Source organism: Sander vitreus, chromosome 23, assembly GCF_031162955.1.
Source record: "Sander vitreus isolate 19-12246 chromosome 23, sanVit1, whole genome shotgun sequence".
In the NCBI taxonomy this organism is placed as follows: domain Eukaryota; kingdom Metazoa; phylum Chordata; class Actinopteri; order Perciformes; family Percidae; genus Sander; species Sander vitreus.
Window position 1 is genome coordinate 22,874,449 of NC_135877.1, and position 22,500 is coordinate 22,896,948.

At 45.1% G+C, this 22,500-nt stretch overlaps 1 protein-coding gene across 1 annotated transcript in view; it reads left to right on the forward strand.

The window, feature by feature from the left end:
* nfkb2 (nuclear factor of kappa light polypeptide gene enhancer in B-cells 2 (p49/p100)) overlaps window positions 1-22,500 on the forward strand; it is a 44,935-nt gene that overhangs the window by 10,476 nt on the left and 11,959 nt on the right. The window contains exons 3-14 of the mRNA XM_078243128.1: window positions 3,959-3,998; window positions 4,619-4,694; window positions 8,179-8,219; window positions 10,238-10,336; window positions 10,891-11,042; window positions 12,792-12,904; window positions 14,017-14,175; window positions 16,611-16,715; window positions 16,843-16,931; window positions 17,828-17,966; window positions 19,276-19,416; window positions 21,847-22,038. Of these exons, the coding sequence (XP_078099254.1) occupies window positions 3,959-3,998; window positions 4,619-4,694; window positions 8,179-8,219; window positions 10,238-10,336; window positions 10,891-11,042; window positions 12,792-12,904; window positions 14,017-14,175; window positions 16,611-16,715; window positions 16,843-16,931; window positions 17,828-17,966; window positions 19,276-19,416; window positions 21,847-22,038 (1,346 nt within the window). The remainder of the gene's footprint in view (window positions 1-3,958; window positions 3,999-4,618; window positions 4,695-8,178; window positions 8,220-10,237; window positions 10,337-10,890; window positions 11,043-12,791; window positions 12,905-14,016; window positions 14,176-16,610; window positions 16,716-16,842; window positions 16,932-17,827; window positions 17,967-19,275; window positions 19,417-21,846; window positions 22,039-22,500) is intronic.

The window sequence follows — 22,500 nt, forward strand, 5'->3', positions numbered from 1 at the left end:
TTTCGTCTGATGCTGCAGAGCTGAACACTTACAGGAAGTCACAGAACCCGCCCGAGAGGAAGGAACGGCACGCTGAACATGAAACGGCAGGTCTGTTTGTTATTCACGGATTCCTCCTTTAACTCTTGTGTTGTCCTCAGGTCACTTGGAAGAATTACATCAGAAATATGGGTTTCTTTTAACTTAACTGCCCAAAAATAACACAGATGCACGTTATAGGTTGTAGGTATAGTATGTATGGTATAGTATGGTATAGTATGGTATAGTATGGTATGGTATAGTATAGTATGGTATAGTATGGTATGGTATTGTATGTATGGTATAGTATAGTATGTATGGTATGGTATAGTATGTATGGTATAGTATAGTATGTATGGTATAGTGTATGTATGGTATAGTATGGTATTGTATGTATGGTATGGTATAGTATAGTATGGTATAGTATAGTATGGTATAGTATGTATGGTATAGTATGTATGGTATAGTATAGTATGGTATGGTATAGTATTGTATAGTATGGTATAGTATAGTATGGTATTGTATAGTATGGTATTGTATAGTATTGTATAGTATGGTATAGTATGTATGGTATAGTATAGTATGGTATGGGTTAATATGGTATGGTATGGTATGTATGTGTGTGTATATATATATCGATATCGTGATACAAGATTAGATATCGTCTTAGATCTTTTGGATATCATTATATCGTAATATGGCATAAGTGTTGTCCTTGAACTCACCAGACTGTTGTACGGTTATAAGTCTCCGAGACCTTGTCTGTGTGCATCTTCATGTCATTTTCTGTTGTTATATATGATGGCTTTGTTTCCTTATTTGGGTGTTGATGTTGTTTCTGGTACGTCCTTTAGAGCCCGACCGATAAAGGATTTTTAAGGCCGATACCGATACAAATATTTGATGATTGAATAATCCGATATTCCGATATATCGGGCGATATATATATATATATATATATATATATATATATATATATAAAAAAGAAAAATCCAGAAATGCGTAACTGAAGATATGAAACTTAATTTGAACAACAAGACAATAACAACAACAAAAATCAGAGCGTGCTGCCAACAGGGACGGTGTAGAGCGCCCTCCGGTGGACGGACTAGGCAACGCCAACACTCACAACAACGTTGAAGGGGGTTTCGTCCATTTTTATTAAATATTTTTCATTTTCAATTACAATCATTTGTCAATATAAATGATTCTGATGAATGAATATTTAAAATATAATAAATAAATATATATATATATATTTTTATCGGCCATTATAAATGCCGAAACCGATAGTTTAGAAAATGCCTAATATCAGCTGATAATATATCGGATATATCGGCCGATATATCCGAGATATATATATCGGGCTCTTATGTCTGTATGTATGTCTGTGTCCTCTTTCTTATATGAGCTACCGTACATCTAACAAGCTGAAATCACACGTTTGACTTTTATTTAGCTTTAAAAAAATGACTCTGTCATCTTTTTATCTTCTATGATTTCTTTCATGTCTGATTTTAACTAGAGATGCACCAATTACAACTTTCTAGGCCGATTTCTTTCTTTCTAACCTCTTTCCAGCACACACACACACACACACACACACACACACACACACACATATATTGTCTATCTTTTCTTTAATAGAACATGTGTTGAACAGATGATGGATCACTATATCAATGGCTCCTGCTGGGGGACATTCACACACATCTAAAGAGCAACGTTAGAACCATTTCCTTCTTTTCACGTCCGATATCCAACTAAAGAAATGTGATTCTGGTTTTTGGCGTCGTCCCTCCACGCCCTGCTTCCTCCGTGCAGGTGTTGCATATTGCAGACGTGTTATCTTCTGCACACACGCTGGAGGATGTCCAAACAGCTGACATGTTGCAGGTTAATCCACGAGGTTCCTACATGTGGGAGAACAGCGCGGACACACGGCGGAGACGTTGAGAGAAAGGAAAAAGAGACTGTGCTGTGGCGTCCGTGTGTGCGTGCGTCCTTGAGAACTGTAACTCGTATAACTTCCGTTGTCCGTTAACTGTAGCGTTGACCGGCATGACATCAGTCATATGTCAGACTGACCTGCCGGTCGCCGGTCATGGCCGAGCACGTGAAAACCGGCCAATTCCGGTCACCGGCCGGTCTATCGGTGCGTCTCTAGTTTGAACCCATGATGACTAGTCAGTGACAAAAAAGACAAATACAGCGACCTAAAAGGTTTACCTTAAAAAGGTCCAAAAATGAAAGGGTCAAAGCGTCGATAGAAGAGAGAAACACGTTGACATAAGCATCAAGGATGGAGGGAGTAATTAGCGCTGCAGCGGGATTCATTCCTGGATGGAGGAGTTGTTTTTGTTTCTAAAATGTCTAAAACAAAGTGACTAATGAATAAAAAATAAATCGACAAAAAAGTTGGGGGCAAAAATGTCAATAAAAGCGACAAAAATGCCAGAAAACAATGTCAAAAAAGGCGACAAAAATGTAAAGAAAAATAAACGTTAAAGTGCCAAAAAATGGCAGAAAAACAACGCCAAAAAAGCAGCAAAAATGTTGGAAAAATGTCAATAAAAGCGACAAAAAAAAACGGTAAAAAAGTGCCAAAACGGTGTCAAAAATGTTGAAAAAAAAACATTTTATACAAGCGAAAAAGCCAGAAAAAAATGCCAAAAAGCGACAAAAATGTAAAAAAAAATATACGTCAAAGTGCCAAAAAATGGCAGAAAAAAAGCGACAAAAAAAACGTTGAAAAAGTGCCAAAACGATGCCAAAAATGTTTTATAAAAGCGACAAAAATGCCAGAAAAAAAAGTCAAAAAAGGCGACAAAAATGTAAAAAAATAAACGTCAAAGTGCCAAAAATGGCAGAAAAACTCCAAAAAAAAGAGGCAAAAATGTCAATAAAAGCGACAAAAAAAACCTTGAAAAAGTGCCAAAACGGTGAAAATGTAAAAAAAATAAAATAAACGTCAAAGTGCCAAAAATGTAAAAAAAAAAACATTTTATAAAAGCGAAAAAGCCAGAAAAAAAGGCCAAAACGTCAAAGTGCCAAAAAATGGCAGAAAAAAAACGACAAAAAAGCAGCAAAATGTTGGAAGGAAACATGAACAGAAGAATTGGGGGAAATAACAAACAAAACGTTGAAAAAAACCCAACCAAAATGTCGTCTCTGACTGACTATGTCCTGGATGAATGGATGAGTAGTCTGGTCTCTAAAATATGGATCAGAGTTTCCCAAAAAGCCCGAGATGACGTCATCAGATGTCCTGTCCACCACTCAGAGATCTTGAGTTTCCTGTCCCAGAGGAGAGAAGAAACATTTAGACAATTCATTTTTGTGTTTACAAGTCTTCTGAAATGTTGTCTTAAATGTGCAAATGAGGCGTTTATAACGCTAACCTTTGGTGAATGTAGGGGAGTTTTCTCCTCAGCGGTCTGAAAGAAGCCACGTTGTTGTCTGGGTTTATTTGAGCATTTGTTCTTGGTAATGTTGACTCCTCCAGTGTGTATTATTATCAGCTGCTGCAGAGTGACATCATCAGTAGTGTAGTAAGCCCCGCCCCTCTTCAAATCTGGAATTCTGGGGGTTTTCCTCAGCTCGGCCACTTCCAGGAAGTGACTGAAAACACAACGAGGGGAGGAGAGAGCGAGAGAGAGAGAGAGACACAGAGAGAGAAAGAGAGAGAGACACACAGAGAGAGAGACACAGAGAGAGAGACACACAGAGAGAGACACACAGAGAGAGACACACACAGAGAGAGATGTCGTCTGTGAGGTGAAAGTGAAACTGCTGCAGTTTGTTTGTTTGTTTTCTTGGCTGTCGGGACTTTTATTCTTCAGACGAGAGGAGATTTAAAGTGACTCGGGTTGCTGGAGAACGTTTCCTGTTTGAACCCTTTCAGAGTAAAAGCCTCTGACTGACTGTGTGTTTGTTTCAGGATGACTGAAGCTCAGTTCATCAACGTCTACGACAACGAGGTGAGTCCTTCTCTTTTCATAGTTCATCCTGACAGCTCATGATTAAACCCTTAGCATCCCTTTAATCCATATATGTATACACACAGACACACACACACACACACACACACATATATATACACACACACACAGACACACACACACATACACACATACAGACAGACACAGATGCGCACAGGCACACACAGGCACAGACACACACATGCATGCACACAGAGACACACGCATACACACACACACACACACAGACACACACACAGGGACACACACACAGGCACACACATGCATGCACACACACGCACACACACACAGACACACAGACACACACAAACACACACACACAGACACACGCATACACACACACACACACACACACACTAAATTCTTACGGAGAAGATCACCGGGGCTTTACTTCGGGAACCACACCGTTGATCTCTATTACGTCCATGGTTCATACACTGCCTAACTTATATGGAAACTAAGTTGTGTGTTCATGTTGTATTTTGCCAGTTGTCTACTTCAGTTCCATCTCTTCCATGTAATAGAAAAGGTATGGACCAAACCACTAACCTAATACATAGATATTGATTTATTGGATGTTCTGTCTTCTTTTCCTTCAGCTGCAGATGAATTTGATGCAGTACGACTACATTCCTCCGGTGGACATAAAGACTGAACCCTACATACCTGAGACAGGTACGTCACATGTTGACCGCATCCTTTAGAAAAAGTTACTAATGCTGCTTACCAACTGCTACTACCAGCTCGGCTCGACTCGGCCGCAGTGCCCACACTCAGAGGGCCCTTCTTTAACGGTCTGAGGTCACGGCGTGAACACCTGCTGCAGGTGTGTTTAGGGCGTGTCCAAATCCACTTCTGCTAGTTTGACGGCGGTAAAAAAGGGTCCGTGTGCCGGCCGCATGGTTCTAAAGGGTTGACCTTAGTGTCTTCATTAATCAGAGGTGTGTTTTGGGCGTAACATGCAATCAACCAATCAGAGATCATCTCCCATTCCCTTTAAAAGCCAGGCGCGTTTGGACCTTGGAGCATTGCTGTTATGATGGAGGATTTGCTCCGTAATATTTGTATCTGTAATCTTCTGCATGTGTGTGTGCTGCTGTGCGTCCCTGTGTGTGTGTGTGTGTGTGTGTGTGTGTGTGTGTGTGCTGCTGTGCATCCCTGTGTGTGTAACAAGCATAGTGTGCACGTGCTGTGCACGAGCCTAGGAGCATTTTACTAATGCTCTGTTAAAATAACAATGAAATGCTGCGTTATTGACTTTCTAAAGTGTGACCGATGACCGGTCTGGCCCTAAAAAGGCCAGACTTAAACTGACTCCAATTCTGTGGTCACTACACTCTGAATGGTGTTCGTTTGCTGGTAGATCAGAGAAATAAGACTCAGGAGTCGTCCGGTTAAAGTAAATAACAAGCTTTAGTGAAGAATGATATCGCAATCTACAATTATGTGTACACGGATCAAATACTATACAGGTCTATCTTTCACCTATCAGTCAGTCAAAGATTCCCCCAGCATCTGATGTCCTAAGTTAAAGTCTTATTTATTCACTTCCATCTCATCCTCTGGTGGTGCTGTCATCAGTTGGATCCAGTCCAGATCTTCTGGCTCCAGCAACGATCTTGTAACACACTGTATAAAAACATAACCTTGACTTCTCCCATTCTCAGCTCAACAGAGACAAGTCTATTGAACACCTGTGTGTTTTAATCTCCTGCAAACTATAAGGAGTTTTCATGAGAGCCAGTTCATTTCCATACTTGACCATTGTTGCCTCCTTCCCTCCCCCCCGATCAGAGAAGCTCTTTCTCACATATAGAATAAAATAAGAGCAGACGCACCACTACGCTGCTCTCTGTCTGGTGTAAACAGTTCCACAGATTACAGTAGAACGTATAGTGTTGGAACGTCCTCTCTGCACACGTTACGTATCTAAAACAGACGCTGGCAGCCAGACTGTTACAAGAAACGGAGACGTTGTCCAGAAACTGTAAATGAACAGAACCTGGGAAGCTACAGCTTCTTTCTAGAACTTACTAACAGGGGAAACCCCTTCGTCTGCCACTTTACTTTAAGACCCGTAGCTGGCAAAATAGTGAAAGTGGCGAGTATAGTTAGATTTTTTATATATTGTACGAGGAATACCCCTTGAGATGCGTCATCTCGTTTTCGAGAGGGTCCTCTGCGGGACAGACAAGACACTGCAGTACAACATATACATTCACTCACATACAAGCTCCCCCTAAACCACGTGTCAAACCCAGCCAGTTTTGATGGGAATCAGTTTTTCAGACTGTAATTACACGAAACTCAAAGTATTATTATGGTATTATTTGGCAGAGTTGCCGACTTTGAGACTAAATACCCCCAGACCCAGAGAGTTTGCATATTCAAACATGTGAAACAGGTGTGAGTGGTAGCCTTTTAAAAATGTAATCATAATGATTGTTTGCTTGACTAAACCTTATGATGTCTAGGGAACATTTTTCATGACTTTTTAGGGTTTTATGTGGACCAAACTGTCAGTGAGAAAGCTATTTGAGACATGCAACAACGCAGTCAGAGACATTTGACTCTTTCGACTATATAAAAACATGCCAATACACTCTACATGTCTGGCCCTTGATGTGATTCTCATTTTCCAGTGTGGCCCTCTGGGAAATTGAGTTTAACACCCCTGCCCTAAACCCATCTCACCCCTACATCCCTACACCCCTACATCCCTTCATCCCTACACCCCTACATCCCTACACCCCTACATCCCTACACCCCTACACCCCTACATCCCTACATCCCTATATCCCTACACCCCTACATCCCTACACCCCTACATCCCTACACCCCTACACCCCTACACTCCTACATCCCTACACCCCTACACCCCTTCATCCCTACACCCCTACACCCCTACATCCCTTCATCCCTACACCCCCTACACCCCTACACCCCTACACTCCCTACACCCCTACACCCCTACATCCCTACACCCCTACACCCCTACATCCCTACACCCCTACATCCCTACATCCCTATATCCCTACACCCCTACATCCCTACACCCCTACATCCCTTCATCCCTACATCCCTATATCCCTACACTCCTTCATCCCTACACCCCTACACCCCTACATCCCTACATCCCTACATCCCTACATCCCTACACCCCTTCATCCCGACACCCCTACACTCCTACACCCCTACACCCCTACACCCCTACATCCCTACACCCCTTCATCCCTACACCCCTACACCCCTACATCCCTACACCCCTACACCCCTACATCCCTTCACCCCTACACCCCTACACCCCTACATCCCTACATCCCTTCATCCCTACATCCCGACACTCCTACACCCCTACATCCCTACACCCCTACACTCCTTCATCCCTACACCCCTACACCCCTACACCCCTACACCCCTACACCCCTACACCCCTACACCCCTACATCCCTACACCCCTACATCCCTACACCCCTACACCCCTACATCCCTACACCCCTACATCCCTACATCCCTACACCCCTACATCCCTTCATCCCTACACCCCTACATCCCTACACCCCTACATCCCTACACCCCTACACTCCTTCATCCCTACACCCCTACACCCCTTCATCCCTACACCCCTACACCCCTACATCCCTACACCCCTACATCCCTACACCCCTACACCCCTACACTCCTTCATCCCTACACCCCTACATCCCTACACCCCTACACTCCTTCATCCCTACACCCCTACACCCCTACACTCCTTCATCCCTACACCCCTACATCCCTACACCCCTACACCCCTACACTCCTTCATCCCTACACCCCTACACCCCTTCATCCCTACACCCCTACACCCCTTCATCCCTACACCCCTACATCCCTACACCCCTACACTCCTACATCCCTACACCCCTACACCCCTACATCCCTACACCCCTACACCCCTTCATCCCTACACCCCTACACCCCTTCATCCCTACACCCCTACATCCCTACACCCCTACACCCATGCCCAGATGTTACTAGTCACACGTACCCCCTGCAGTCCTCCAGAGTACCCCTAGGGGGACACGTACCCCCATTTGAGAAACACTGATATATAGTATAGTAAGTATAGTAACGGTTTCTGTTCATGTTATTAACTAAACTTCTGTTTATGTTTCAGCTCATGGTCCTTACATTCAAATCATCGAGGAGCCCAAACAGGTGAGACTCATATTCAACTTCCTGTCTGTGTCTGTGGTACAAACTTACAAACATTTACAATAAGAGCAAGGTTAGCTCTAACTCTAAAAAAGTGACTCTCAACGAGACTGTCCTCCCCTGAAAAACACCCCCATAAGTTGCATCATTCTGACCTATAGTTAGGTTTCTAGTGGCGGCGCCCTCTAGTGGTCGTAGTAGTTCTGACGGGAGCAAAGCAGGAAGTAAGGTGAGGAAGTAGAAGAGCGCCAAATGTCCGGGTTGCGAATTTACGAATCCTACTATGGCCACGCCAAGACCTGCCCTTCAATCGCTACTATTGGCCAGGCGTCCATGTTTACGTGTACCGGTCCTATCCCCTGACCAATCAGCTTATCCTAACCTCAACCACTCGAGGTCAAAGCCTAACCCCAACCAATCAGGCTGCTATTGAAGGGCGGGTCTTGGCGTGGCCATAGTGGGATTTGTAATATCACGTCCTGGTTAGGGGAGGGGGTGGATAGGGTGGGTCAAACACACACAGGACTTCCCCCAGGAGACCGGGGGTTCAAGTTCCGTTTGAAAAGAAATGGAAACAGAGAGATTTTGGGAACTTTAGGGAACAAACGGAGTTATGTCACGTTGTGCGTCACGTAGTAACCTTTCTCTTTTTCCAATGTTTTTTTGGGGTCACTTTTCAGCGTAAAAAGAACTTTAAAACTTTATTATTATTATTTATAAAATGTTGTGGCCTCAACCTTCGTCTACAGATGGAGTTGTTACAGGAATTAGAAGAACAAATGTCAGAACAAAAGGCCCGTTCACCTCTGACACATGATCTAACACACAGAGTGGTAATTCCCCCGTCAGGTTGATCCACACGTTACTTCACGTAACAGTCACTTCCTTTTATCCAGGGTTTTCCCAACAGTCATATAACCACACGGGACCCAGGCTGCAGGACTAAAGGTCACACACACTGAGTGTGTGTATGCAAATCAATCAGTTCTGTTATGAAGACAAAAGGGAAGAATCACGTTTACACAATCAGAGAGAATCAGATGACACAAAGGGACTGTTACTGCATCTCAAACTAATTTCCACTCAGAGACAAAACGTAGACTTCAGACCAGATATGAATATATTAGAAGGATAACGTCACATATTAATTGAAATGAGATGCATTGAATAGCAATAATACACTTTATTTATACAGAACTTTTCAAAACAAAGTGACAAAGTGTGGAAAAAAAACAACGATAAAAAAACTTACAGTATTTCGTGGCCAGAATACCTCAGTGGGTAGAGCGGGCGCACGTATATGGAGGTTAATGCCTCGACGCAGAGGGTCCAGGGTCCAAGTTAGGCCTGCACGATTCAGGGAAAAATATGGCCCTGATACAGGCTCTATCTGAACTAAACATGGCCCTGATACAGGCTCTATCTGGACTAGATATGGCCCTGATACAGGCTCTATCTGAACTAAATATGGCCCTGATACAGGCTCTATCTGGACTAGATATGGCCCTGATACAGGCTCTATCTGGACTAAATATGGCCCTGATACAGGCTCTATCTGGACTAAACATGGCCCTGATACAGGCTCTATCTGGACTAGATATGGCCCTGATACAGGCTCTATCTGAACTAAATATGGCCCTGATACAGGCTCTATCTGGACTAAATATGGCCCTGATACAGGCTCTATCTGAACTAAACATGGCCCTGATACAGGCTCTATCTGGACTAGATATGGCCCTGATACAGGCTCTATCTGAACTAGATATGGCCCTGATATAGGCTCTATCTGAACTAAACATGGCCCTGATACGGGCTCTATCTGGACTAAACATGGCCCTGATACGGGCTCTATCTGAACTAAACATGGCCCTGATACAGGCTCTATCTGGACTAAACATGGCCCTGATACAGGCTCTATCTGGACTAAACATGGCCCTGATACGGGCTCTATCTGGACTAAACATGGCCTATCGTAAGACGTGATGAAGAGCACAGTAACGCGTGCGTTTGTGTGTCTGCAGAGGGGCTTTCGATTCCGTTATGAGTGCGAGGGTCCGTCCCACGGTGGGCTCCCGGGGGCGTCCAGCGAGAAGAACCGGAGAACCTACCCGACAGTGAAGGTAACACTCTGACAACATGCTTCTCTCACAACACACATCAAACACACAGCCTGGGGGGGGATGTAACTAAGTACATTTCCTCCAGTACTGTACTTGAGTCCAAATGTACTTGTACTTTACTTGAGTTTTTTTCTTGTCATGCCACTTTCTACTTCTACTCCGCTACATTTAGTTGAGTGTGTGTGTGTGTGTGTGTGTGTGTGTGTGTCTGTGTGTGTGTGTGTGTGTGTGTGTTTTTGTCTGTGTCTGTGTGTGTGTGTGTGTCTGTCTGTCTGTGTGTTTTTGTCTGTGTCTCTGTGTCTGTGTGTGTCTGTCTGTGTGTGTGTGTGTGTGTCTGTCTGTGTGTGTTTTTGTCTGTGTCTCTGTGTGTGTCTGTGTGTGTGTGTGTGTGTGTGTGTGTGTGTGTGTGTGTGTGTGTGTGTGTGTGTGTGTGTGTGTGTGTGTGTGTGTGTGTGTGTGTCTCTGTGTGTGTGTGTGTGTGTGTGTGTGTGTGTGTGTGTGTGTGTGTGTGTGTGTCAGATAATGTTCCTAAGGTCTCTGTGTCTGTTTCTCAGATTAATAACTACGTGGGTCACGCCCGGGTGGAGGTCCAGCTGGTGACGCACTCCGACCCCCCTCGCGTCCACGCTCACAGTCTGGTGGGACGCCACTGCACCGAGAACGGCACCTGTACCATGGACGTGGGCCCCAACGACCTCACCGCCTCGTCAGTACCCAATCACCTCGCTGCATTCTCACTGACACTCAGACTGCCTCCACACCGCTCCGCTCGGGTTGCAAAACTAATATCTTCTGCTACGTTCAAGCGCCTCACTTTGGGGTCAACATTGGGGGGGTTGAGATCTCCCAACTATCTAGGGAGCTCCCGGGACACGATATGTCTGCATGGATTTTAAAAAAGGCGACAAAAACTCTGAAAGAAGTTGCTTCAAACTTCAGAAAGGCGACAAAAACCTCGATAAGATTGTGGCAAAAAAGGCGAAAAATGTCGGGGGAAACGGGAAAAACTTCAAAAACATTTTAAAAGAAAACAACTCCAGAGAAGCAACACAATCTTTGAAACAAAACTCCAGAAAGGTGACAAAAACATTTAAAAAATTGTCCTAAAAAAACCTTGAAAAAGACGACAATAACGTCAAAAAAACTGTTGATGTTTCTTTTGAAAAAGGCGACAAAAAGACCAAAAAAAGGCAACCATTCTCTTTGGAAAACAGCAACAAAAACATTGAAAACGTGACAAAACACAGTTTTAACCCCCCAGTTCAGGCCTATGGCTGCGTTTACGCCTGGCCTCCAAACTACCGAGCCCCTCAAATGGAGACCATGTGGATTCAGCAGAAACATTTTAATCCTCATCAGACGTTTACTGTTAGTCGAAAAGTCTGAGCCTGAGACGATTTCCTGCATGTCTTCCCCCCCTCTGTCTCTCTCTCTGTCTCTCTCTCTCTGTCTCTCTCTCTGTCTCTGTCTCGCTCTATCTCTCTCTCTCTCTCTCTCTCTCTCTCTCTCTCTCTGTCTCGCTCTCTCTCTCTGTCTCTCTCTGTCTCTCTCTCTGTCTCTGTCTCTCTCTCTCTCTCTCTCTCTCTCTCTCTCTCTCTCTCTCTCTCTCTCTCTCTCTGTCTCTCTCTCTCTCTCTCTCTCTCTCTCTCTCTCTCTCTCTCTCTCTCTCTCTGTCTCTCTCTGTCTCTCTCTGTCTCTCTCTCTCTCTCTCTCTGTCTCTCTCTCTCTCTCTCTCTCTCTCTCTGTCTCTCTCTGTCTCTCTCTCTCTCTCTCTCTCTCTCTGTCTCTCTCTCTCTGTCTCTCTCTCTCTCTCTCTCTCTGTCTCTCTCTCTCTCTCTCTCTCTCTGTCTCTCTCTCTCTTTGTCTCTCTCTCGCTCTTTGTCTGTCTCTCTCTCTCTGTCTCTCTCTCTCTCTCTCTCTCTCTCTGCACCTGTCTCTCTCTCTCTCTCTCCACCTCTCTCTCTCTCTCTCTCTCTCTCTCTCTCTCTCTCTCTCTCTCTCTCTCCACCTGTCTCTCTCTCTCTCTCTCTCTCTCTCTCCCCCCCTCTCCACCTGTCTCTCTCTCTCTCTCTCTCTCTCTCTCCACCTGTCTCTCTCTCTGTCTCTTTCTCTCTGTCTCTCTCTCTCTCTCTCTGTCTCTCTCTCTCTCTCTCTCTGTCTCTCTCTCTCTCTCTCTCTCCCCTCTCTCACCTAGCTGTCCTGTCAAATAAAGGCGGAAAAACCCCCAAAAAATAATCTTAAAAAAAAAGAAAAAAGTCATAGTATAGTATGTCGATCAGCCCGTAATTAATAAATAAAGAGGAAACTGTGAAATAAAGTGATAAAACATACAGAATTAATAATACACATATTTTGAACAGTGGAGAATACCGACATATATATTAGTACATTGTGAAATGACACAAAGTTTGTTTTATGGATGTAAAATGAAGTAATGTGATGTCACTTCCTGTAGGTTCAGTAACCTGGGGATCCTCCACGTTACGAAGAAAGGCGTGGTGGAGGTTCTGAGCCGCAGGCTGCGGGACGAGAGGAAGAGACAGAAAGGACCGCACGGACTCTTCACAGGTACTCACTCCCTCCACACACACTACACTGTCACTACACAGGTACACACTCCACACACACAGTACACTGTCACTACACAGGTACACACTCCACACACACTACACTGTCACTACACAGGTACTCACTCCACACACACTACACTGTCACTACACAGGTACTCACTCCACACTACACTGTCACTACACAAGTATACACTCCCTCCACACACACTACACTGTCACTACACAGGTACACACTCCACACTACACTGTCACTACACAAGTATTCACTCCACACTACACTGTCACTACACAGGTACACACTCCACACACACACTACACTGTCACTACACAGGTACACACTCCACACACACACTACACTGTCACTACACAGGTACACACTCCACACACACACTACACTGTCACTACACAGGTACACACTCCACACACACACTACACTGTCACTACACAGGTACACACTCCACACACACACTACACTGTCACTACACAGGTACACACTCCACACACACACTACACTGTCACTACACAGGTACACACTCCACACACACACTACACTGTCACTACACAGGTACACACTCCACACACACACTACACTGTCACTACACAGGTACACACTCCACACACACACTACACTGTCACTACACAGGTACACACTCCACACACACACTACACTGTCACTACACAGGTACACACTCCCTCCGCACACACACTACACTGTCACTACACAGGTACTCACTCCACACTACACTGTCACTACACAAGTATACACTCCCTCCACACACACTACACTGTCACTACACAGGTACACACTCCACACACACACTACACTGTCACTACACAGGTACACACTCCACACACACACTCCACACACACACTACACTGTCACTACACAGGTACACACTCCACACACACACTACACTGTCACTACACAGGTACTCACTCCACACACACACTACACTGTCACTACACAGGTACACACTCCACACACACACTACACTGTCACTACCTTGTGTGTGTCAAAAAAGTCATAGTATAGTATAGTATGTCGAAAAAGTCATACAAAGCAATACTAATGTCAGAGCTGTAGAAACATGTTTGTGTTGCTCTCTGTAGATTCAGAGGAAGTCTTGATCCTGAAGGAGGCCAAGGAGCTGGGGAAGGTGATGGACCTGAACATCGTACGCTTAAAGTTCACCGCCTTCCTGCAGGACAGCAACGGAGGATTCACCCGCGGCCTCAAACCCGTCGTCTCCAACTGCATCTACGACAGCAGTGAGTCCAAATATCTGACCGCAGGCCTGACACGTTTAGGAAAGAATAAACAAGTCAAATAATCAGCAGATGTATCAATGACAAAAATAATCTTCATTTAGGGCAATACAAGAAGCTGCAGTGAAGTATGGGGTGGCAGTAGCTCAGTCAGTAGGGAGTTGGGTTGGGAGTTCAAGTCCCCATACGGACCAAAGTATGGTGGTGGACTGGTAGCTGGAGAGGTGCCAGTTCACCAAGGTGCTGTTGAGCAAGGCACCGAACCCCCAACTACTCGGGGCGCCTGTCCATGGGCAGCCCCCTCACTCTGACATCTCTCCATTAGTGCATGTAGAGGTACTGAGCATGCATCTCTCCATTAGTGCATGTAGAGGTACTGAGCATGCATCTCTCCATTAGTGCATGTAGAGGTATTGAGCATGCATCTCTCCATTAGTGCATGTAGAGGTATTGAGCATGCATCTCTCCATTAGTGCATGTAGAGGTACTGAGCATGCATCTCTCCATTAGTGCATGTAGAGGTACTGAGCATGTGTGTGTGTAATTCAGGCCTGTGTGTAATGTGTGTCATAACAACAAAGTGAAAACATACTAATTTCCCCCTGTGGGATTGATAAAGTATACATTATTATTATTACATTATTATTATTATTATTAATAAAAACAAGGTTTTTATCAAAGCTTTTGGTTTATTACATGATACAGGATATCTTGCATACTTGTCAAAGTTCAGTTATGTGGATAGCAACAGGAACATTCTGTATGTGCACAAACATCCACGTGCAAATATAAAAATATAACCAGACTCCATGTAAATAATTAGGACTTTTATCATCGTAAAACACACTTCATTCAAAGTGGACAGAAACTAAATCAAACTACCAAAAGCCGTCTTGGTTCATCTTTCCACTGTTCCAACAATCACCACTCTGGTTTGGTTGAAATAAACCCTTAATTCACCCATTTACATGTGGAGATATGCTGGCTCTATACACGCTAAAAGTCCAGATTATTTACATGGAGTCTGGTGGAAATATGCTGGCTCTATACACGCTAAAAGTACTGATTATTTACATGGAGTCTGGTGGAAATATGCTGGCTCTATACACGCTAAAAATCCAGATTATTTACATGGAGTCTGGTGGAGATATGCTGGCTCTATACACGCTAAAAGTCCTGATTATTTACATGGAGCCTGGTGGAGATATGCTGGCTCTATACACGCTAAAAGTCCTGATTATTTACATGGAGTCTGTTGGAGATATGCTGGCTCTATACACGCTAAAAGTCCTGATTATTTACATGGAGTCTGGTGGGTTTGGTGACGGTGATTTCGGGGCTCTTTCATGTTAAACTAAAAGGATCTTCCTCTTTAACTCAAAGGTCTATCTCTGTAGGGATCCTTTCATAATGTTGTCAGACTCTTAGAATAATAATCTGAGTCTGTCAGCAGCAACAACAGAACTTTTAGTGGACGCTGACTGATGCTGAACATTAGTCCTATAGGGTAACATTACAGCTTGGTTCACGGCTGCCGGTTACAGCGTTCTCGCTCAATACTAGAACAATGTCAAAGATTTTAGTTCACTTTAGTCACTTGTACACTAATGCATTGACAAATAGGCTGAAAAATACCGGAATGATCCTATAAGTAACATTTTCAATGCAGCACTTTTATTTAACGTAACAGACTATTTCTACCAGGGATGCACCAAATCCAGATTTTTGGGGTTGGGCTGAGTCCTGAACCCCCTGGTTGAGATTCTGCTGAGTCCTGAACCCCCTGGTTGAGATTCTGCTGAGTCCTCGTCCCGTCCTCAGTCCATGAACACAGTCAACACATTAATGAAGTAAACAGTGACTGTCCTTCCTTTGCCGTACCTGAAGTTGCTGCATTCTGGCTGCTGTCTGTAGATTCCTTCATGCTCAGCTCGTATTCTTCCAGATGTTTCATACCAGATGTTGTAACAGCGGTGATGTTGTGTATTGTTTAGGGTCCTCGCCACCACCAGACTAATCAGCATTGCAGATTGAACATGTAGCTGGACTTGAATGGCCTTCTTTTGACTGAAAGTACTGCCAAACAACCCTTTTTCTGCTCACCAGTTCCATTTCCACTTCCTCTCAGCCTGCTGCATTGAAGCTCCACCTACGTAAACACCTTCCTGTAATCAACGGCGCCGTCATTACGGCGACCAGCGTAGCACGCGTAATGCAAGCGTAGGGTTCAGCAGAAACCCAACCCCTGTCAAAAAGCCCAATATTCAGCCCAATCAGAAGCCCAATCCTGGATTCAGGGCATCCCTGGTTTCTACACTGTGGTATTTGTACTTTTACTGCAGTAACAGATCTGGTAGCCAGTTAGCTACCTACTGTAGCTCTTCAACAAAGAATATCAAAGAACACTGCAACAGTGAGTCATGGTGTTGTATCTGCAGAGTCGCCAAACGCCTCCAACCTGAAAATCTCCCGGATGGATAAGACGTGCGGCTCGGTGCTCGGAGGAGATGAGATCTTCCTGCTCTGCGACAAAGTCCAGAAAGGTGAAGACACGTGAATCAGAAAGCTTTGGTGGTGGTGGTGGTTGTTGTTGTGGTGAAGGTTGTGTGTTTTTCCCTGTGTCTGTAACCGGAGAAATGTCCCATCATGCCTCTGTGCTGCTCGTTACAGATGACATCGAGATCCGTTTCTACGAGGAAGACGACGAGGGAGGCTGGGAGGCGTTCGGAGACTTCTCACCTACTGACGTTCACAAACAGGTACAGGCTCTGAAAGGCTAAACAACAGTCATAGTATAGTAACATAAGACTGGCTCGGCAGTGAACACACTAACATGCTGATAGGTTCAGTGCCTTTGGGTTTAAGAAAAGAGTCGCAAAAGTCTAGGAGAGGGAGAGAGAGAGAGAGACACACACACAGAGAGAGACATACACAGAGAGAGAGAGAGAGAGAGAGAGAGAGAGAGAGAGAGAGACGGCAGACAGAGGGAGAGAGAGAGAGACAGGGACAGACAGAGGGAGAGAGAGAGAGAGAGAGAGAGAGCGGACAGACAGAGGAGAGAGAGAGAGAGAGAGAGAGAGAGAGGCAGGGCTGAGCAGACAGAGAGAGCGAGAGAGACAGGCAGACAGAGGGAGAGAGAGAGTGAGACAGGCAGAGAGAGAGAGAGAGAGACGGGCAGACAGAGAGAGAGAGAGAGACGGGCAGACAGAGACGAGCAGACAGAGAGAGCGAGAGACAGACAGAGAGAGAGAGAGAGACGGGCAGACAGAGAGAGAGAGAGACAGGGGAGAGAGTGAGCTGGGGACAGAGGGAGAGAGAGAGAGAGAGACAGAGAGATGGAGAGAGAGACGGGCAGACAGAGGGAGAGAGAGAGAGACAGAGGGATGGAGAGAGAGACGGGCAGACAGAGGGAGAGAGAGAGAGACTATATTACATGAAGGAAGTGATGTTTTTGAAATCATCTTTAATCTGAGCTGAATGGGGAATTCCTTCAAACTGTCTACACACACGCACGCACGCACACACACACACACACACACACATACATACACGCACACACACACATACATACACACACGCACACACGGTGCACAAGCTACATTGATATATTGTGCAGCCCTGGTTTAATGTTGACCGTCATCTTCTCTCTCCTCAGTACGCCATCGTGTTCAAAACGCCGCCCTATCACAGCGCAGAGATCGAGCGGCCCGTCACCGTCTTCCTGCAGCTGAAGAGGAAGAAGGCCGGCGACAGCAGCGACCCCAAACAGTTCACCTACATACCGCAGGTCCAAGGTGAGAGAGAGACAGAGAGAGAGAGACAGAGACACAGAGACAGAGAGAGAGAGACAGAGAGAGAGAGAGAGAGAGAGACAGACACAGAGAGAGAGACACAGAGAGAGACAGACAGACAGACTGATTGATTGATTGATTGATTGATTGATTGATTGTATTAATCCCAAACTGGGAAATGACTGTTACAGCAGCAGGTATAACACTCATATCCATACAGAATTACAAGAAATAATAATACATAAAAACTTAAACATATACACAACAAAGGAATGAAAACACTATATATATATGTATATATATATATATGTGTGTGTGTGTGTACATATATACAATTGATGCCGATGGAACAAATACACCTGGGGAGACTTGTGAGGAAGATGTTTTTTGGGGTTTAGCGTCACAGACTTGGGGTTTCCCTACGTGGAAGTTTCAGTCCTCACCTACTCACACACTCATCTTCATCTCGCAGCAGGTTCATGAATACATAAAGGACGTAAACAGCTTTATTTATGCCAAAGGGCAACTCAGTTTTAACAGTCTGAAGACCCAAAAACATGTGCACGTAAACAGCAGACAGGAGATCGTCAGAGACGACACACAAGGTGAACAGACTCACACAGACTCACACACATACACACACACAGACTCACACAGACACACACACACACACACAGACTCACACAGACACACACAGACAGACACACACACACACACACACAGACACACACACACACACACACACACAGACACACACACACACAGACAGACACAGACTTACACACACACACAGACTCACACACACACACACACACACACAGACACAGACTTACACACACAGACACACACATAGACACAGACTTACACACAGACACACACATACAGACTCACAGACACACACTCACAGAGACACAGACTCACACAGACCGAGTCACACACACACACACACACACACACACACACACACACACACACACACACACTCACAGAGACACCGACTCACACAGACCGAGACACACACACACTCACACACACACACACTCACAGAGACACAGACTCACACAGACCGAGACACACACACACTCACAGAGACACAGACTCACACAGACCGAGTCACACAGACTCACACACACACACACACACACACAGGATAGTAAAATAATAAGCTGTTCCATCCAAGGGACTATTGTCAAGGTTTAAAAGCCTGCTAGCAGACAGAATGAAGGACTTTATGAAGGAAAACCCCATGTTTTCGGTGTTTCCCTACTCTTATTTTCTTTTAAATGTCAAATGTTTCCCCTCTCTCTGTCAGACAAAGAGGAGGTGCTGAGGAAGAAGCAGAAGCCGCTGCCTCATTATGAACCCTGGAGAGGAGGAGGAGGAGGAGGAAGAGGAGGAGGAGCCGGAGGATTTGGAGGAGGAGGAACTGGAGGAGGAGGAGGAGGAGGAGGAGGTACGAGATTTCATTCTAAGTAATATATTTTAACTTAAACACAATCATCTCCAACTCAAGGAATCTTTAATTTTTCAGATAAACTGAAGGATTACTGTGTGTGTGGAGCGCGGAAATGGCCGTTCTGAATGCCGTTCCTCTTCCAAAATACAAAGCTTGTCTCCATATGAATTCTACTTTTGAGACTGAAGACTGAATCATTTTGGGGGATTTTCCACTAGATGAAGTCATTTAGCTGATCTTGCATTTTGAACACCTAAGCTTAGCTGTTGGCTTGGTGTCCGCCGCACAGCGGTGAGCCATCCGTAGCTGTTGCAGCTTTATCGTGGCAACTGAAGGTGATCCGAGGAGGAAGAAGGTCTTTCCTTATTTCGAGCAAAATACATATCTCTTATCTAGTATCATATTTCAATCAGGAGAGACTCCGTTGCAGATATGCAAAGATTTATTAATAAGATATAACCAAGTAAGTACAAACATAATTATTTGGAGATTAGACTCCATTGTAAAGGGGATATATATACACATCTAATGTTTAGGAAAACCAAACACATCCCCCAATGGAATCTAGACACTGGTGGTGGTGGTGGTGAGAATAATCCGAAAGACGTCGAAAATGCCGGGAGGAAGAAGGGGAGGAGGGTCGCACTCTCGTCTGAAAATACAACTGACAGAAGCAGGAGAGAGAACAGATGTAAAACATGGTAGCATGCTGTGATTGGTTAGAACATAAGTGCCCGATTCTGATTGGTATACAGGACCGTAACACCCGCTGCCCAGCTGATCAGTTAAAGAGAAGAGACACAACGTAGTAGACGTCTCCCTGACAGCATTTACGCTGAGCTACATTTGTTGTACGTTGTATATTTCCCATAACTCAGTTAAAACAGATTGTATCACATTTTGCCACAACATTCATCAGACTGATGGCTTGTGGAAAGAAACAGTTCCTGAGTCTGTTGGTTTTGGCGTACAGTGCTCTGTAGCGCCTACCAGAGGGGAGAAGCTGGAGCAGGTTGTGTCCGGGGTGAGATGGGTCTGCAGTGATGTTTCCTGACTCCAGAAGTGTATTCATAAGTCATGAATGGAGGGCAGGTTGGCACCGATGATCTTTTCTGCAGTCCTAACTGTCCGTTGTAGTCTGCTGCGTTCCAGGAAACCCATAACTCATGTTTTCACAACCTTCTCCCCGTGAAAGACCCCTGAAACAGCAGTCAAACCTGTAACTTACTACTCATGAACTGGTACCTGATCGTTGTACTCCCAGTTACAGTTTTTGACGTCACACACACATCAACAACAATGGCGCCCCCTGTTGATGCTGTACAGACGCCGGTGATTAACGGTGAGAAATAGACACAAATAGGCAGCGTAAAGGAATTCCTCACATTGTAATCAAAACAATACACATATGATTGTGTACTACTACAGGTTATGTTTATTAAATGAAGCCCAAAATATGTCGCTGACTAGAAATCGCTAGTATCAGCTAGCGCTAGCTAACGTCAACGTTAGGTAGCCTCTAGCTAGCGCTAGCCAACGTCAACATTAGGTAGCCGCTAGCTATCGTCAACGTTAGGTAGCCGCGATGTAACTCTAGCCAACGTCAACATTTGGTAGCTGCTAACCAGCACTAGCCAACGACAACGTTAGATAGCCGCTAGCTAACGCTAGCTATCGTCAACGTTAGGTAGCCGCTAGCTAGCGCTAGCCAACGTCAACGTTAGGTAGCCGCTAGCTATCGTCAACGTTAGGTAGCCGCGATGTAACTCTAGCCAACGTCAACATTTGGTAGCTGCTAACTAGCACTAGCCAACGACAACGTTAGATAGCCGCTAGCTAACGCTAGCTATCGTCAACGTTAGGTAGCCGCTAGCTAGCGCTAGCCAACATCAATGTTAGGTAGCCGCTAGCTAGCGCTAGCCAACGTCAACGTTAGGTAGCCTCGAGGTACCGCTAGCCAACGTCAACGTTAGGTAGCCACTAGCTAGTGCTAGCCAACGTCAACGTTAGGTAGCTGCTAGCTAGCGCTAGCTATCGTCAACATTAGTTAGCCGCGATGTAACTCTAGCCAACGTCAACATTTGGTAGCCGCTATCTAGAGCTAGCCAACGTCAACGTTGGGTAGCCGCTAGCTAGCGCTAGCCAACGTCAACATTTGGTAGCCGCTAACTAGCTTAACTTAACTCACTATTTAGCTGAGTTAAGGTTATCATTAAGCTAGTTCAGTGAGTCAGCATGCTCAACACCAGGGCCTCTCCTAAGGGGAACGCAGCCATCATTAATGGGTTTGAAGACACCTGTTCTGTTCCTACTGTGACATGTCAACATGTCTGCCGTGAAAAAGGTCTATTGCCATCTGAAATCATTGTGTCCATCCTCAGACTGGGCAAACTGGGAGTTCACTGTGGACTTTGTTTGTGTCTGCAGGTTTCCAGTTCAACCAGATGAATGGAGGAACAGGAGGAACAGGAGGAGGAGGAGTTTTCTTCACCAGCAACTTCACCGGTTTCAGCGGAGGGGGCGGAGCTCAGATGCCAGGCTCCGCCCCTCAGACGGGGACAGACGGACAGACAACAGGACAGACTGGCTCGCCGCTACAACAGCAGCTGTTTCAGATCGGTAAGACCCGATGTCCGGTTCTCCTTATACGCTGATCAGGGCTGGGACGGTAAGCTTCTGGTTGTGATTTGATAGTATAGTAGAGTGATGGGATTTTCTTTTCCTTCTTAAACTAAATAATAAAAACACTTCTAGAGACAATATATCATGAGATTATTTCTAAAAACTGATCAACATCACATGTTAGTCAGTCTCGCTTTGCTAGACCTTCCTCCACAGCGCTGCGGAAGAAGGTCTGACTAGTCCACACAGCATTCCTGGATGGGAGAACAACCTGCTCTGGTTTACTAGCATTTCTTTAAACCAATCACAATCGTCGTGGGCGGGGCTAAGCTCCGGACGGAGCCACGGTGCCTCTGCTAAATAGTCTCAGGAAGGAGCTGGTTTTGGTGGAACGTGTGGACGTTCAAAAGTAGTTTTAGTCAGATTGGACAGATAGTCTAGCTAGCTGTCTGGATTTAC